This window comes from Myodes glareolus, chromosome 19, assembly GCF_982192425.1.
Source record: "Myodes glareolus chromosome 19, mMyoGla1.1, whole genome shotgun sequence".
Taxonomy (NCBI): Eukaryota; Metazoa; Chordata; class Mammalia; order Rodentia; family Cricetidae; genus Myodes; species Myodes glareolus.
In genome coordinates this window covers 12,537,582-12,555,348 of record NC_142044.1, presented here as the reverse complement: position 1 = coordinate 12,555,348, position 17,767 = coordinate 12,537,582, and the positions used below count along the sequence as shown (strand labels likewise).

At 33.7% G+C, this 17,767-nt stretch overlaps 1 protein-coding gene across 1 annotated transcript in view; it reads left to right on the top strand.

Annotated features, from left to right (window-relative positions):
• Csmd3 (CUB and Sushi multiple domains 3) overlaps positions 1-17,767 on the top strand; it is a 1,053,984-nt gene that overhangs the window by 735,795 nt on the left and 300,422 nt on the right. Inside the window, exons 23-24 of the mRNA XM_087898772.1 lie at positions 4,058-4,227; positions 15,364-15,520. Coding sequence (XP_087754898.1) covers positions 4,058-4,227; positions 15,364-15,520 — 327 coding nt within the window. The remainder of the gene's footprint in view (positions 1-4,057; positions 4,228-15,363; positions 15,521-17,767) is intronic.

Below are 17,767 nucleotides of genomic sequence, written 5' to 3'. Positions count from 1 at the left end.
AGGGTTCGATTGATATCTCTGGGAGGCCTGCTCTTCTCTTCTCTTCTCTTCTCTTCTCTTCTCTTCTCTTCTCTTCTCTTCTTTCTTTCTTCCTTCCTTCCCTCCTTCTCTCCCTCCTTCCCTCCTTCCTTCCTTACTTCTTCCTTCCTTCCTTGCTTTCTTGCTTTTTTGTTTGCTTTTGTTTTGTTTTAAATTTTCAAGACAAGGTTTCTCTGTGTAACGGTCCAGGCTGTCCTGGAGCTCACTTTTGTAGACCAGGCAAAGCTTGAACTCACAGAGATCCTTCTACCTCTGCCTCCCAGGTGCTGGGATTAAAGGTGTGCACAAGTACCATCCAACTGGCCTGTTCTTTTCTTCAGGAAAACAGAGGAGCAGTGGATCTGGAGAGAGGGGAGCGGGTGGGTGACTGCAAGGAGTGAAAACTGCTATTTAGATGTGATATATGAGAGAAGAATAAATTAAAAAATTCTCATAGAATAATAAAAAATATTTTTAAAACTTCTTAATATGTAGATGAAAGTTTTTGTCCCACCCAGTTCCTCAGCCATTCAGTCCCAAAGAATCATATAGAGGCTTATATTAATTTTAAAATCTTTGGCCTATTAGTTCAGGCTTATTTCTAACTAGCTCTTACAACTTAAATTCACCCATAATTCTTGTCCATGTTTAGCCATGTGGCTGGTACCTTTTCTCAGTGAGGCATTCTCACCTTGCTTCCTCTGTGTTTGGTTGGTGACTGGGTCTTTTCTTTCCTCATCCCATAATTGTCTTAGTCTGGTTGCCCCATCTATACTTCCTGCCTGGTTACTTCCCAATCAGCATTTTATTAAATCTATATAAGTGATAATTTATTACAGTGTATAAAACCATTATCCCACAGCACTGATATACAGTTATAAGAAGTTACACACATAACAGTTTCAAATGTACAATTTGCATTATTTTCCATTAGCCCTGCCATTGTCTACACAACAATAGAACACTAAAAATCTAAATGAAGAAATAAAATTCTCAGATTATCATTAAATACATAATGATATATATATTTAATATGTGTTTCTACTTTCTAAATTCATTTAAGAATCAAAGTATTAAAGAATTTGGAAGAAATTTTGTAATTGCCTAATAATTTCTTGTGAACAAATACAATATTAGTGCAGCTGTATCTATCTAGAAAGCCTATTAAAAATATTCCTTAAGAATTATCAAAGCTCCCAGCACTCGGGAGGTAGAGGCAGGCGGATCTCTGTGAGTTTGAGGCCAGTCTGGTCTACAAGAGTTAGTTCCAGGACAAGCACCAAAGCTACAGAGTAACCCTGTCTCGAAAAACAAACAATTAACAAACAAACAAAAGAATTATCAAAGTATTAATGAGGTACAATTCATTAGGCGCATCATTAAATAATTAGTTTCTGAGAAATTGTTATGTATCTTGAAAGAAATGATTACCATAAAAGACAAAAATGTTAAAAAATAACTTTTTTGATCACAAACTTTTATTCCTATTTTGCAACCAAATTCCCAAAAATCCTTTGCTGGTTTAGGCAAAAATATGAAACTCTGTATTTAAAATAGATAGCGCCCAGATTTTTCTACCAGAATAATGGAGATTAATGATGCAAGCCTTTCCTGCTTTTTTTGTAAGCAAGAAAAATTGATATTCTATGGGATTTGCTGCTTAGTGAGCTTATCACTGTAGCAGTCACCCTTGTCACCAGACGTCTGCATATATCTCTCTTCTGCACCAGTCCAGATGGAGCTATATTTATCAACATGCTAGATTTGTGTTGTGCAAGTCAAATGCATTTGTAAGTATACTAAAGTGAAATATGTTATATAAATAGAGGTTTTTTCCTACAGAAATCATTAACAAATCCAAAGTTTAGGCTAGGAGATGTATTGATAATTTGTATAGTTTATAAAGGTCAAGAAAAATCCATTTTTTCTAAAATTATTTCCGTAATATTCACAAAATCATGTCATTTTGCTCCTTTTAATTTGTAGAATTTAAAATGACATCCTTAAATTGAGATTAGATAAAGGAAATGTTAGAGTTTATTCATCGTTAACATTGGAAAGGATGCTGGCTTTTGAAAAATAAATATGCTTTAATCTTTGGGATAGTCCTTCAATTCAGGGCAAGAAAAGTATGGCAAGGTTCATTATTTTATTTTTCTAATATATGTGGTATGAATCCAAATATAATTTATATACACAAATTGTTCATAATGATTAGTTTCTTGGGATTTTGTGTGCCTACAAAGGACTAAATTTTTAGTATAATATAGATATGCATTTATGTATAATTTGACTTGCACATAAACAAAAACACAAAGAATCTCCATGAAGAAAGATGTTATTATTATAAGAATAGAAATATAAAGACCTTAATAAATAACTTACAGAAACCATATACCCAGGAAAAATGGGCCTAATTTTCTCAGTCTTTAAAGTTTATTTTAAAAACTCAGTCATAAACTATGAAATAAATGTAACAATACATTGCATATAAGAATGTATCTTTATAATTCTATGCTTCTATAAAATGTATGCACTGCCAGAACTTCTAACACACACACACACACACACACACACACACACACACACACAAGCGCAGGCAGACTTTAGGTCTCCACAAGGACACAAATCTTCTAATAAGATAGAGCATGAGATGAAGTACATTGAAACGGTCGATGAATCTTCTCTAAGAGGATGCACGTCCTTATGTGGTGCTCTCTAACCCATGCTCTCTGTAGCTCAGAGTGGCCTGACTGATGGAGAACACAACACTGCTTGAGTCACTAGTATTAAGCAAAAGATAACTCAGGAAAAGAAAATATCTCGCCACATTGCAACCATGTTGTTTTAAAGTTTTGTTGTGTTATCTCTTCATTTGTAAGCCCATTGGGCTACTGTGAATGCATAAGAAACAATTGAAATAAATGTCATGGCAAACAATATAGGAAATACCCTTTCTTTGTCTCCAGCTTCAAGCACTTTGTAAAAATGCTGTGATGTAGCTTCTCCTTCTGGCCAGTTGGTTGTAAGCACTCAGCGTTTATTTTTAGTGTTTCACACTTGTTACTTTTATTCTGCTTCTTCTTGACAGTTTCAGTTCTTCATTGGTGTGTTTTTCTCTTAAATTTAATGTTTAATGTTTAAGCATTTAAAAGTAAAGTATTTCATTGTCTTTCATCTTGTTGTCTTCATCTTATACTGTCCCAAGAAATTATTATTTTAAATTCTTATTTCTGGACAATTATGGCTTGCTGGTTTGTTTTTAGTTAATTATGAACATTCAAATTAACCCTAAGGTATAATAATGAAGTCAGCAACTAGATAAGGTAGAAAACCCAAATCAAAGATTTCTAAAGTGTATTTTAAAATTACAGACTTGTTCAATTCTGTAATACTGCTGCAAGTCCTCTAGTTTAATATAGTGAGAAATCTTCATTCCATTTCCTCAAATTTGGCATGTAGAGTATATACCATGTAACCCAGAGGATCAACAGTTCACTATAATGTATTGTGAAAATGCCGTACACTAAGAACAGTTGTATGGTTCAAGCAAACTAAATATCTATTATGCATTTGTAGACAATTAGCTATTGTGTAACTACTAAAAATACAGTTTTGTTATTGAATTTCTTGAAAAGGAGGAATGTTGATTAGTGGAAGGAGACAATCCTTTAAAACCCTATAAAGGCAAAATTAAAGAAGATTAAAATTGAATTCCAACACAAAATAACTTTAATGCATTTATAAGGAATGCACAAATAGAAGTGACCTATAGAGGAAATTTTGATTTTACTATTATTTTGCTGACAGCTGCTATAAATTCCCACACATAGATGTGTCATCTCCAGGGCTCTAGTTCTTTCTTCCCCTCCATCATTTGAGAGACACGTAGTTTCTCTTGAGCACAAAACTTTTCTGCACATAACATCCTATTAGGATCTGGGTAAAACACAAAGCATTTACACTCCATAAACAGAATTATCTGGAAAACCTAATGCCTTCTATTAAACAGTGCTTCAATATTCTGTTTTACCTGCAGCGGAATGCGGTGCATCTGCCACAAATAATGAAGGAATTCTGCTTTCCCCAAATTACCCACTGAACTACGAAAACAACCATGAATGCATTTACAGTCTTCAGGTTCAACCAGGAAAGGGCATTAATATTTCAGCCAGAACCTTTCACTTGGCACAAGGAGATGTTCTGAAGGTAAGCGGACCACTGTGCTGTCCCTTGATCACTTTTTATACTTGTCTAGACACGTTTACGTTCATTTGTACACGTAATAAAATGTAAATTCATTCAACCTTTCATAAATACCATTCCTACTGTTACTTTAATTGAAGCGATATTTGCCTCCAAAGATATTTTTGTGGTAAGAAATCATAAATTTTATGATATATAATATTTGTTTCACTACAGTCAAAATAAGGAAACTCTATTGCAAAGTAGCTCGTTCAATAAATATTAGATATTTTTTAAAAACTAACATATGAATGACCACTTCTCTAGGAAAAATTATAATAGTAACTTTATTTATATGATGAGATCAGCTATTTTTTAAAATGATGGCTTTGATACCTATTAAGTAAATATATCCTTTATTGGTATGTATAGAACTTTCTAAATAATAATACAAATCACTTTTTTCTATATGTAAACTGAAAAAAAATCAGTGTTCTATTTAGAAAAAAATACTTAAATCATAGTATTTGGTGTTAGGTTGTTTGCATAAAAATACTGCAATCGTGAAATATCCTATTACAGAATATATTTATAATACATGCTTTCTAAGTAAATGTTTAAATTTTTACTGATTTGCTTTTCATAATACAAATGTTTTGCTAAATATGGATTATAACAATATATACTATGTCTGCAAAATTATATTGAAACAGCTGAAAAAATATTCATTTTTTTTATTCTCAACATTTTCTTAAGCAATACAGGTATTTGAAAATATTTTCATTTTTACAATTTTGAAACCAAATTACATTTCCCACATTAAAAGCAGCAGAAGGTTTTTGTTAAACTTTTGAATATTAACTCATTGGTCATTTATTTTATAAAAACTATTTCCTTTATTTATATTTGGTAATTTCCAATGTGTAAGATTTGTATAGGTTTATGAGAAGACCTTTGAAGTTCAATAATATGTCTAATACTTACTTTAATTATGGCTAAAAAATGCACTCATGTTTTGCGTATGTCCAGCCAGAAATTCACTGTCTCAAACCTTTCAGCTCCAATTCATTGTTCAGATTTTCCTGTTTAAATAATTTACGTTTCCTGCTAGGAAGGATAGCTCAGATTACTATCAGCATTCATGAGGCCATCAGTCAGATTCTCAGCATCTCAAATCAATAATACTTGCACTCTGTTTAATAGTGTTTGATTAACTTTAATATTGCAGGTGATTATTGTAGGCTAGCAGTGAAATATATTAATGCATAAATGAGGTAGTACTCCATTGTGTAAATGTACCACATTTTCCTTATCCATTCTTCAGTTGAGGGGCATTTAGATTGTTACCAGGTTCTGGCTATGGCAAACAATGCTGCTACGAACATAGCTGACCACACTTCCTAAATAGAACCCAGACACTGAGAGAAACAGTTAATAAATGGGACCTTCTGAAACTGAAAAGTTTCTGTTAAGCAAAAGACACCATCAACAAGACAAAATGACAGCCTACAGAATGGGAAAAAATCTTCACAAACTCCACATCACACAGCGGTCTGATCTCCAAAATATATGAAGAACTCAAGAAATGTTGATCATCAAATGAACAAATACGCCAATAAATCTTTTTAAGGTCAATGACTGTATCTTCTTCAATCACTTTGATATTATTTGCTTTTACAAATCATTTTTATCTTTGGAGAATTTGAGGAAAAATACTTTGATCATATTTGCTTCCTCTCTTTAATTTTTACCCAGTCCATTCTGTGGGGAAGGGTTGGGGCAGGATTTCTCAGTATAGCCCTGGCTGTCCTGGAGCTTACTTCGTAGTTGAGGCTGGCGTCAAATTCAGAGATCCCCCCCTCCTCTGCTTCCAGAGCACTGGGATTAAAGGCATGAGCTACCACTACCCGGACAACCACAAAATTATCTCGCAACTGCTGCTATTCCTCAGAGAATCTAACATGAAAAAGACTAGTGATAACATTTTCCCCTAGTAGCTTGCGAAGAATCCTTTCAGTACTGTGACAACTAACTTGGGAGTAGATAGAAAACACGTTGATTTAGTAATGTCTTAGAGAAAATGTATATGGTGTCTTCTGTAACAGGATCTTACCAATAAGCTCTGACAGGTGAGCAAGAGCAATGACAATATCCTGTATTACTTCAGGATGCCTCTGAAATACCTTTGACCAGTTGACATCTCACAAACCTGGCAGTGGACTTTTTATTAGACTGGTTACAACTTAGAAGTATTTTTCTCTATGAAGAGTAGCTCAGGTTTGCTAGAATGAGGGAAGGGAAGTTAGAGCAAAGAACAGATTGAGAAAACTAATAACTAACACTAGGATGTCTGGAAAAAAAACACAGAAAACATACTATTATGTTTCGTATAACTTCCATTAAATTATGTATATTGTATAATTACATATATCATATTCATATTGCATGTCCCCAAATTGCATATAATGTGTACTATATATGTAGTATATACATGGTTATATACACAGACACACACATACATTAATTTATTTATTTAGACAGTATCTCTCTCTCATTGACCCTTTAGTTCAGCTATTAGTAGACTGCCTAGGCAAGAAGCTACAAGCTTTAATTTTTTTCACCACAGCCTAGCACTGGGGATTAAGGTGTATGACCATTCCAGGTCCTCATTCTTGAATGTCAAATATCTTAGCAACAACTGACATCTCTTCAATCCTAATTATGAACATTATTTTAGATATAAGTAGAACAGATATCTACTGCCTTTATTACCAATACTGGATGGTTTTCAAATTCTGTTTATTTTATGTATGAGAGTTGGGGAGTATCCTGAGGACTTCCTGTAAAATATACAGATGATTATTAAATATAGCTATTAATTAAATGTAGCTATAAATTGCATTACAGATTAGATTGTGATAAAATTACAATTTAAAACCTACTGTTAACTTATTTTTTTAAAAAAATTAAAAATATAAAAAATGAATAATATAATATGTACTTCCCTAATAACTAGTGTTCTTGAAGTATTCCATAAAAATTTCAAGAATATTCTTTGAGAACAAGATTCTTAAAGAAGTCTTGACAAGATTGGCAAAAATTCATATGTATTTGTGCAAGCTGAAGTTTTACACTGAAAGGAATTCATTCACTGGTACTTTGTGAAAATGTAGATTAGAGATAACTTCTAAATTTCTCATAATGGGGCTCAGTCCAGTGCTCCAATGTGGGTCTCCGTCTCTATCTCCATCCATCGTCTGATGAAGGTTCCCTCTGGTCTTGCCTTCCTTGCTCATGTTCTCCCTCCTTCTGCCTCTCATTTGGACCTAGGGAGTTAAGTCCAGTGTTCCAATGTGTGTCTTTGTCTCTATCTCCATCCATCGCCAGATGAAGGTTCTATGGTGATATGCCAAATATTCATCAGTATGGTTATGGGCCAAGGCCAGTTCAGGCACCCTCTCCTCTGCTGCCCAGGGGACAATCTGGGGACCTGGACTGAGCCCCCAAGGTCCAAATGAGGATCAGAAGGAGGGAGAACATGAAAAAGGAAGTCAGGACCGCCAGGGATGTGTTCACCCACTGATACAAGGGGACTGATCGAATGAGAGCTCACCAAGGCCTGCTGGACTGGGACTGAATGAGCATGTGATCAAACCGGATTCTCTGAATGTGGCTGACATGGGGGCTGACTGAGAAGCCAAGGACAATGGCACTGGGTCTTGTTTCGTCTGCATGTACTGGCTTTTTGGGATCCTAGTCTGTTTGGATGCTCATCTTCCTAGACCTGGAGGGAGGGGGGAGGAACTTGAACTTCCCACAGAGCAGGAAACCCTGACTGCTCTTAGAACTGGAGAGGGAGGAGGAGAGGGAGTGGGGGGAATGGGAGGGTATGGGGAGGAGGGGAGGATGTGGAAATTTTTATAAATAAATAAATAAATAAATAAATAAATAAATAAAGGTTAGATTCAACCAAAATGATGTTGCGAGTCCCTCTGTCTCAATCTTGGAATGGAGCACTCTTATGACTGCTAAAATAAACCCTAAGATAATTTGCCCTTGATAAGGTTATTGTGCTTACAATCTCACAGCAAACATTCTCTGTAATAGTGTCTTTTCCCAAAACCATATTCAATGACACCACTTTGATATTGGCCATCGAACAGTAATTTTACAGAAAATTGCATGCATTACACAAACAGTCTGGGCACGCATGTTGTTTCCTTTACAAGCAGCCTTGACTGCTTGATGAACAGACTGTATCTTGGGCATGATACCATAAATAGCTTCCCATGTCTTGGAAATATTTTTACTTATTGTTTCAAGACTGCACTAAGTTTGGTAATATCATTCCTCATTTTTATTATCAAATAATAAGGATTCAATAAAATCATTTTAACACTGTCCTCTTGTTAACAATATATATATATAACTTATATATCTTAAAGAATATTATACATATATATATACATATATTTCCTAACTGTGATTAATTTTCAGTTGTAACCAAAATTTACCTGCAGAAAGATTTGGCAAAAACAATGAAAGTTTTCTAGAAGAATAAATGTTGCATGTAGTTTGTACTAATGAATATTGAATATTTTATTACTTTTGCAAGGTGTATGCTATACTCCTCTGAAATCAGATATAGGAGATATAGTGAGAGTCTAGCACCAAATTGGACTAGTAGTCTTATTTGTTTTGTTTGTTTGTTTTGTTTTGAAAGAGATGAGGGATCTGGGGTGTCTTTATGTTTGCCTAGACTTGCTTTGAATGTTTGCATTCAAGTGATTTCTCCTGTTTCAACCCCCTGAATAGCTTGGACTACAAGCATGTCCCATCACTCCTAGATGACAGCTGGTTTTGTAAATAAAATATTGTTGGAAGCAAGCCATGCTCACTCATTTTCATATTATCTGCTTTTTGGCTGCAAAAAGAAGACAAAGCAAGAGTTACTAAGGACACTGGGGGCCCAACAAGCCCTAAATATTTATTTACACCTCTCCTGAAAAGTTTGTCAGACATTTTAAAACAAATAAGAATCAGTTTTGAAAAGTAAAGCTTTATAATTGGGTGTAACTTGGACACACTTACCAAGTCTCTAATATGGTGGTTTAACATTTTCCCTCAACAAGTGTTCACTTAGGTACATCACATATATTTCCGAATACTGCATGCTTTTCACTAAAAATCATTTGTTACCTGTTCCTTCAGAAACACTCCAAAGACCATGGTAGAGCCGTCACACTAGACCTCCTGAAGGCCTGTTAAGTCTCAAACCTTGATTTTCAGGGAAATGAAGTAAACGATAATCGGTTATAGAACATTAATGCTTCATTGGAAGTTTAACCCTTCTTTTTTTACTAAAACTCTTGAAAATTAAACCCTTCAATTGCCCTAGTTTTTTACTGAAATGCAATACTTCATATTATTGAGGTGAATAAATGAATTCAAACAAAATTGAATCCCTATCTCTTTTATACTATCTTTGGGACTAACATTAGATTTAGGATAGAAAATTTTCATAGTAACCATTAGAAAAATTATTCTTCCTTTTACATCCAAACTTTGACAACTAATTCACTATATTTGAAGAACGTATTTACATTTCCAAGCAACTCATTTAAAGAAAATGATCAACAGTAAAATCCTAGTTTCAGTAAAAGAATAAAAGTGATTCGAGGGTGTGTGTCTGACTTATTTCTTTTACTCATTTACATTTGCTTTTGATTATTTGATTCCAATAGAACTTGCCAACCCATTAAAAATAGGTGCTGAAGACATAAGTCTGTGGTTAAGTGCACTTTTGCTCTTATAGAAGATGCAGGTTTGGTTTGCAGCATCCACAAGGTGATGCTACCTGGAACTCCGGTACTAGTGTTCCAGACACCTCTTTCTGACTTCTCTGAACTCCAGGAATGCAATGGTGCATATGCATACATGAAGACGTATAAGTTTTTTCTTAATTAGCTTTTAAATCCTTAAAAATGGAAGTGGGGGATTCTAATTCTGAATGTATCTGATGGCTCACAGCAAGATGTTTGAAGGATGTTGAACAGGTTTGACCTGCTGAAGAAGAGGGTTCTGCCTACACTGACTGATTTCAGGCATTGATTAGATTGAGTGCTGTAACAGAGCGAGATAACCGTCTATTTTTCTTGTGTAATAGGAGCAAATGAACTCAAATTTTTAAGCATATGTCTACATTGAGAATTTCATAGATATAATATCTTCAATGCATCTGATATTATTGGTCAAAACAATGTGAAATGACTATGTTACTTTTAAGGATCGACTGTATTACATAAAATACTTAAAGACTTTGACTTTGTTTAAATAGCTATACAAAGAGTAACAGTCTTAAAACATGTCCTATCAGTTTCTTTCTGACCAGATGTACTTTAATCACTGAATATTTTACTTTTGTGTGAAAAGCTTTGGTTTGATTTCTTGGTTGTATGTTTACCTTCATGCTTAATTTAACAACAATTAGTCTTTGGTTGCAATGCTTTGTCTTTTTTTTTTAAGATTTACTTATTATGTATACAGTGTTCTGCCTGTACATCATAAGAGGGCATCAGATTCTATAGATGGTTGGAGTCACCATGTGGTTGCTGGGAATTGAACTTGGGACCTCTGAAAAAGCAGTCAACGCTATTGACATCTGAGCCATCTCAGCAGCCCAGCTTTGTCTTTTATTGTCTTTATGTTTTCAAAGAGATATGATAATATATTTAAATGCTTTTATCTGCAACTTCAAGAGCATCACCTGATTAATGTAAAGTTCTTTTTTTAAAAAAAAATCTTTCTAATTCAACATTTCCTTTTTGCTTTGATTTAGTAGGTATAAGAATAGTACTAAAATTTCATACCTGGATGTTCAAATTTCATGTTATAAAGTTTTCAGGCCATTTTCTTTCTACCATCTGATTCTATGTTACTAAATAAACAGTAGCTTGAGGGGTTTTGTAACGGCTCATTACTCTCAGTTGACACTAAGAACATTTTACCCAAAAATATTTGTTCTTTTTAAAACAATTTATAAAATTGTTTTAACAAATTTATAACATTTTTATAAAATATGTTTTGAAAAACAAAAAGTGTTACAAGATTTTTCTCCTTAAAGAAAGCTATATTTTCTGGCTTAAAATTTAGAAAAACTAGTATATGATATAGTTAATACTAATAAAACATATTGCTGTATTGTGACAGCCGATAATGGGTTAAATTTTAATAATGTTTGGTTCTAAAATGAAATATTATGATTTTTGTAAAGTTATGTGCATATCTAACACTGAGTTGAAGTTGTGGTGATTACTTGGTTATCAATTACATTTTTTATGTACAAAAATAATGAAAATATATAAAGTGAAGGCTGGTGCTGTCTATTATTCTGTTATTAAGTGGTTTTTTTTTTCAGTACAAGTGCAACCTTAGAATACATTACTAGGGATATTTGTGAATAAATTAAAAGCAAATCTCAAGAAATATTTTTTAATTTCTTCATTTAAAACTATTAGTTGTTTAGCTTTATTTGGTTTATTGGCTTCACCTTTTGAGAGAGGGTCATATAGCCCAACCTGGCCTTAACCTTCTGATCTTTTTATACCCACTGCCGAAGTGTTATTGTTCAGTTTTTATTTACTATTTACCTGGAACTTCTGACAGATCGAGAGTTCAGACACATGACCAAGAACTAATTTAATCTTAGAAAAAATCTTTATATTTAAAATAATATCTTATGTAACAATTAAATTACACATTGCTTAGAAGCAGGGGATATTAATGGAAAATATCTTGACAGTATTCTCACAAATAAGATCCACAGAACTACTGAGCAAGATGGTTTGATTGTGAGTGCGTGGTAGTAAACAAAGGACTTATAGCTACATAGTTCACAGCATCATAAAAGTAATACATTAAGAAGGAGACAAAATGTTGAACACTGAAAACTCACTGAGAAAGATATGTTTTACAGGAAACACTGTCTTTAGGAACAACTCATTCCTGGTGATTACTGTTCTTAAGAAATGAAAGGTTGAACTGTATAGAATCAAAACACCAAACAAAATTAATTTCTGAATAAATCTCAATATTTGATTTAGTTTGGGTTAAGATCGGTAAACTGCTGCTGATAAGCATAATAAAAAATTATTTCTATGAATTGGATTCCCCAGGGGAGGGTCCAAATTATCTCCTGATAATATCATAATCTCTGTCCACACAGCCTTCCATATAATACTAATGAACTGTAGGAAAGTATATGCTCTTTGTTATTGACAGAAAATCTTTGTAAAAAATAGAAACCACTGTTACTTATTCACAGGTATTCAACCCTGCTGAATTGAGCTTTCCAAGTCTTCTTCCTCATTTTCTCTTTCTTAGTCCTCATGCCCCCTTCTGTGGAATTTAAAATGTAAATAAGCCTTCAGATCAGACAGAGGGCATGGAAGGTTACAGAGTGCATCCGTCACAGATGCAGAGAGCAGAAATGTCCTTCCTACAGCAGAATTCTGAATTTCTGTGTAGGAAAACATTAGGTTAATGTGGTTAGAACAGAATATCTTATGAATCCAGTTAATTTTGAAAAGCTCCATTTGAAAAGGATGTAAATTAAAACTTGCCTTTGTTTACTTTACAATCTTCAAGTTCAGGTTAGCAGCAAGAATATTTAAAACCTAAAAATGGGTGGATGATGCATACTTTTCTTCCAGCGCTCAGTAGGCAAGGGTAGACCTAATCTCCAGTTACTTACCAGGTAGCCACCATCTCAACAAAACAAACAAACAAACAAAAAACAAAATCCACAACAAAACTTAAATAATTAAAAAAGAATAAAACCTCAGTAAGCTAGAAATAAATAAATTCAGTAGATGAGATAAAGACCAGGCTTTAGTTAACACAGTCAACATGTTTAAAGTTGAAGGAATACGTTAAAGAGACTCATTAAATTTGAAGGTAATTTTCCATTTAGTGAGAAATCTTTTGAGTGTAAATGATGTAACCTCCTTGTTAGAAAAAGGCTTTTAATAGTTTCACCAATGATTTTGAATTTCAAAATGTCGGTAAAAAATATGAAAAAACCCTAGTCACTGCAGACAACTTAGTTGTTAGTAGCAGAATTGCATTGGAAAATGGTCCACAATACAAAGAGAAGATGCAGCCACAAATCCTATTAAAAAAAAAAGAAAAGAAAATGAAGAGTGTGAAAAATGAAACATTCCAGGTTGAGAAAAAAAAAAAACAGAAAATTTAAATTTAAAGAACCCAAATCTTCAGAGCCCTTCTAAGGTATGAAGCAAGTCTTGAATCTGCAGATTACCAAGGTGCTGTAAACAAGGCCACAATGAGACTACCAAACCAGACCACTCCATGGGCTAACAGAGATTTCCTTCTGACAACGTGGAAGAAAAACTTGCAAACTTTAATCGACAGCAGAATGGGTCTTTAAGCTGACTCAGGTGGTTCATATTGACTGAGAAGTAGATGCCCTTGCCCATAGTAGTTGAATTGGGGGCTCATTAAGGGATGTTCTTAGTAAATAAAAATTATCTTAGGAGATCTGCTTCTCTGATAAATAAAAAGCTACCTTTAGACCTACTTATGCAAAAACATTTCTTCTGTTTACCCAAAAGAAATCCTAATATTACCTACCCTAATATTTGTGTTTGACCTAAAACTCAAACTATTTTTCTAAATCAGAGAAACAAAGAAATCTTTACCTTTTATTATTACCATAACCTTAATTTTAAACCCTAGTAAATGATAAGTATCAAATTAAAATTGTATTTAAGTATTTTTGAAATTATATTTTACAAAGATGTTATAGTAAATCTTCTATTGCTATGATTATAAACTATGACCAAGGCAAATTACAGAGGAGTCTATTTGGCACATAGTTTCTAAGGATAAGTCCATGACAGTTATGGTAGGGAGCATGACAGTAGGCAGGTATGGCATTGGAGCATTGTCTGATAGCTCACACCATGAGACCTTGAGACAGAATTGAGTCAGAGAGATGAGGTAGGGAAACTCTGAACACTGTGAGAGACGTTAAAACTCATAGCCCACCCCCAATGACACACATACTACAAAAAGGACACACTTCCTAATTCTTCACTAGCAGTTCTACCAGTATTGGCCATTCTCATCCAAACTACCACATTACATTATTTCTGAAATCCAGCATAGCACAAGGGAAATGCACCATACAGATAGACACATCTAACAAGATATGACATTGTGACCATATTTTCATAATCTTAGCCCCGAGAAAAGCAAATAGGAATGTAATATGGTAAACCTCAAAGAGCATGTACGAGAGAAGGAAGACTGTGAAGCTTATCAAGTTTGTCACAAATCTATCTTGTTTACTTAATATTCATAAGCACTTAGGACACTTTCAAATTTTTCTTTCTATTTTATTCTTTCATGCTAGTTTTACATTTTTGATTCTTGGGGCTAATACCAGGATTCACTGTACGCAAACCTTCTATCTGTGAACTGCATGCTCTTTGTTTGATTTTTTTTTTTCCACACAGGGTTTCTCTATATAACCCTGGGTGTCCTAGAACTAGCTATGTAGACCAGATTAGCCTATAACTCAAAAGTTGTTTGCCTCTGCCTCCAGAGTTCTGGGATAAAAAGTGTGTGCCACCACAGCCAAGCATTGGCTTAATATTTTTAAAAGATCAAAAATGAAACAAATCAACAAAAAGAATAAATTACAAAAAATATGCTGAAGAAATTATGCTTTTACTAGTTCTGTTCTAAGAAAGGTGTGTTTGATTAACTGAGAAAGTAGCAAAACAAAGAAACAAAAAACTAAACAAAATGACTGTGAACCAACTTTGTAAATACTTTTAAATTAGGTGCTTTAAACCTTAAATTATGTGTCATTTAATGTATTTCTATCTTAGAAACAAATTTACAGAACAGTTTAAGTGTTTCTTAAAGTTTCTTTGAGTTTGCTAATTTTTCTGAACTTAAGAATTATCCATGTGAATTCTAAATTTCTGATTTTTGAAACTCATTTATTTGGTTGTTCTTCACTAATATCCACTTAGGGAAAATGTAGATAATCCCCGTTCTTCATAGATATACATACATACATACTTGGAATTGGGCACTTGGACAACATTAATATTTTAATTTATCTTGCAGATTTATGATGGAAAGGATAAAACAACACATCTTCTGGGTGCCTTTACGGGGGCATCTATGCGAGGACTGACACTCAGTAGCACATCGAATCAGCTTTGGCTGGAGTTTAACTCTGACTCTGAAGGGACAGATGAAGGCTTTCAACTTGTGTACACCAGTAAGTATCTTTTAAAAATAAATTGTCAACAATTAAATTTATTCCTAATTATTGCTTCTGGAGTTAACAATGTCAATAATTCTGACTTAATAAACAGTCTGATACCCGAATAAGTTTCAACCAGGAAACATATTAAATATAAAAGAAAAAAGGTGTTCAGAAGTGGGGTTGGAGAAATTGCTCACAGTTGAGAACACTTGCTGCTCTTACAGAGGACCCAGGTTGGATTCCCAACACCAACATTCTGGTTAACCACAATCTGTAGCTACTGTTCCAGGGGATCTGATGCCTGCTTCTGACTTCCTCAGGAACTGTACCACAGCATCGCATGCAGGCAAAACACCTATACAAATAAAATGAAAATAAATAAATCCCTTAATTGTTTGGAAGCAATAAATGATTTGTGAATTTAAAAAATGTACTTAAAGAGTTAAATATATAAGAAAAGTGGAAGACCTTGATTTGATGCTTAAATCTTTATATCTAACAATGTCTAAAATCAGTCTCACACAGCCATTTGGTATGCATGTGTCCTTTACAATTATTCCAAATTGTTTCTGAAGTGTAATGCAGTATTCACAGAGAGATAATCCAAATAGGAGAAGGGAAGTTGACTATCAAAGCTCTAGTGAGGCTTCAGAAAAAAGGTAGTAATAAAGACATATTCCTAGCAAAGGTGATAGGATATGAAAACATTACTAGAAGAACATCGCAAAATTACTCAAAGCAGACATTACACCCGGATTTTCTCAGATGCTCATTTCACCTCACTATTTGTCTTTGATCGGAAAAAGAGCATGTTGATGCCTTTATTTGTAATAGTCACTTTCTATCCCAATATTTGTTTTGTTTACGTAGGACCACTACTTAGAGTATTTGGACTTTAAATATCATTACATTTGGCTAACATAAATGATCGATATGTTTTTAAAGGACGCACAATGCATTTTACTTTACCTGTTCAAATAATAAATTTATACTCGCTTAAACTAGCAAATCAACTTTTAACTTCAAGTAATAGAAAACTAATTCTGGTTTAAGCTAAAAAGCTAGGGCTTCTTTATATCAAATAAGAATACAAGAAAAACGAGATCTAAATTCAAGTGTTCAACATGATCAATCACAATTTTTGTATCATCTTAACCAATGCATATTGTCTTTGGGGATTCATTTGTGTAGTCCAATATGTTGTTACAAGGTCACAGTATAGCTCCCACTTGGACATACTCAAGGTTGGAGGACATGAGAAGCAACATTAGTAATCACGTACGCCTCTTTTACTAGAATTCGAAACTGTTTCTTTGGAGCACTGAAAGAAATTTGTCTACCTTTAATCTCAAAATCAAAAATTTAATAATTTATTATTAAATAATTCTGAATTAGCTTCACACCATCATAGTATGCCCGTAATTAAAACTGAGCTTCATTAGTAAGGAAGGACATAAATATATAATATAATCCACAGCAATCCTAGAAAATTCTTTTTAAAAAGTAAAAAAAGAAATCAAGAATTTCTGAGATTCCTAAATGCCTAGAATGAAAGACTTTGGCACAGCCATTAATAGTTTTTAATATACAATATTAAAATGACAGTGAAATTGTCTTACTAATTTCAAGCTGTAAATAAATTATATACATACATATATACATACATAGTGAGAATTCTTCATGACACATGAGATTTTTGGAAGAGTGCACCATTCCATGGCTATATGTGCTTATTCTTCATCTCTTAGAGTGGTCAAGAATTGGTCATTTGTATTTTTGAGGGGAGGAGACTCTCTTTCCCCAGTAAGTTTTTCTATCAACTGTACTTTGCTGCTTGAATGCGAAAGCATTCATATGTCCAAACTAGGTGCAGCCAGAATAGCCATTAGCAAGTTCAATCACTGTCCCATTTCTCCTGCTTCCAGAATCTACCTTTTTCATTGTACCACATTTTCTTCAAAGTAATGACTGTCAATTACTCTTGTTCTTCCTCAGCAAAAACCTGAAGCTTCTTCTAATTTGGTAGTTCTCAAACTTCCTCGTACTGTAACCTTTTAATAGAGTTCTTTATGTTATACTGACCTCCACGCATAAAATTGTTTTGTTACTACTTCATAATTGTAATTTTATTGTTGTTGTGAATTGTAATGTAAATATCTGATATGCAGAACTGATATTCGACCCTGTGGGGGGTTGTGAGCCACATGCTGAGATCCACTGCTCTAAATGAAGGTTGAGAAATGAAGAGGCAAGCTGTCA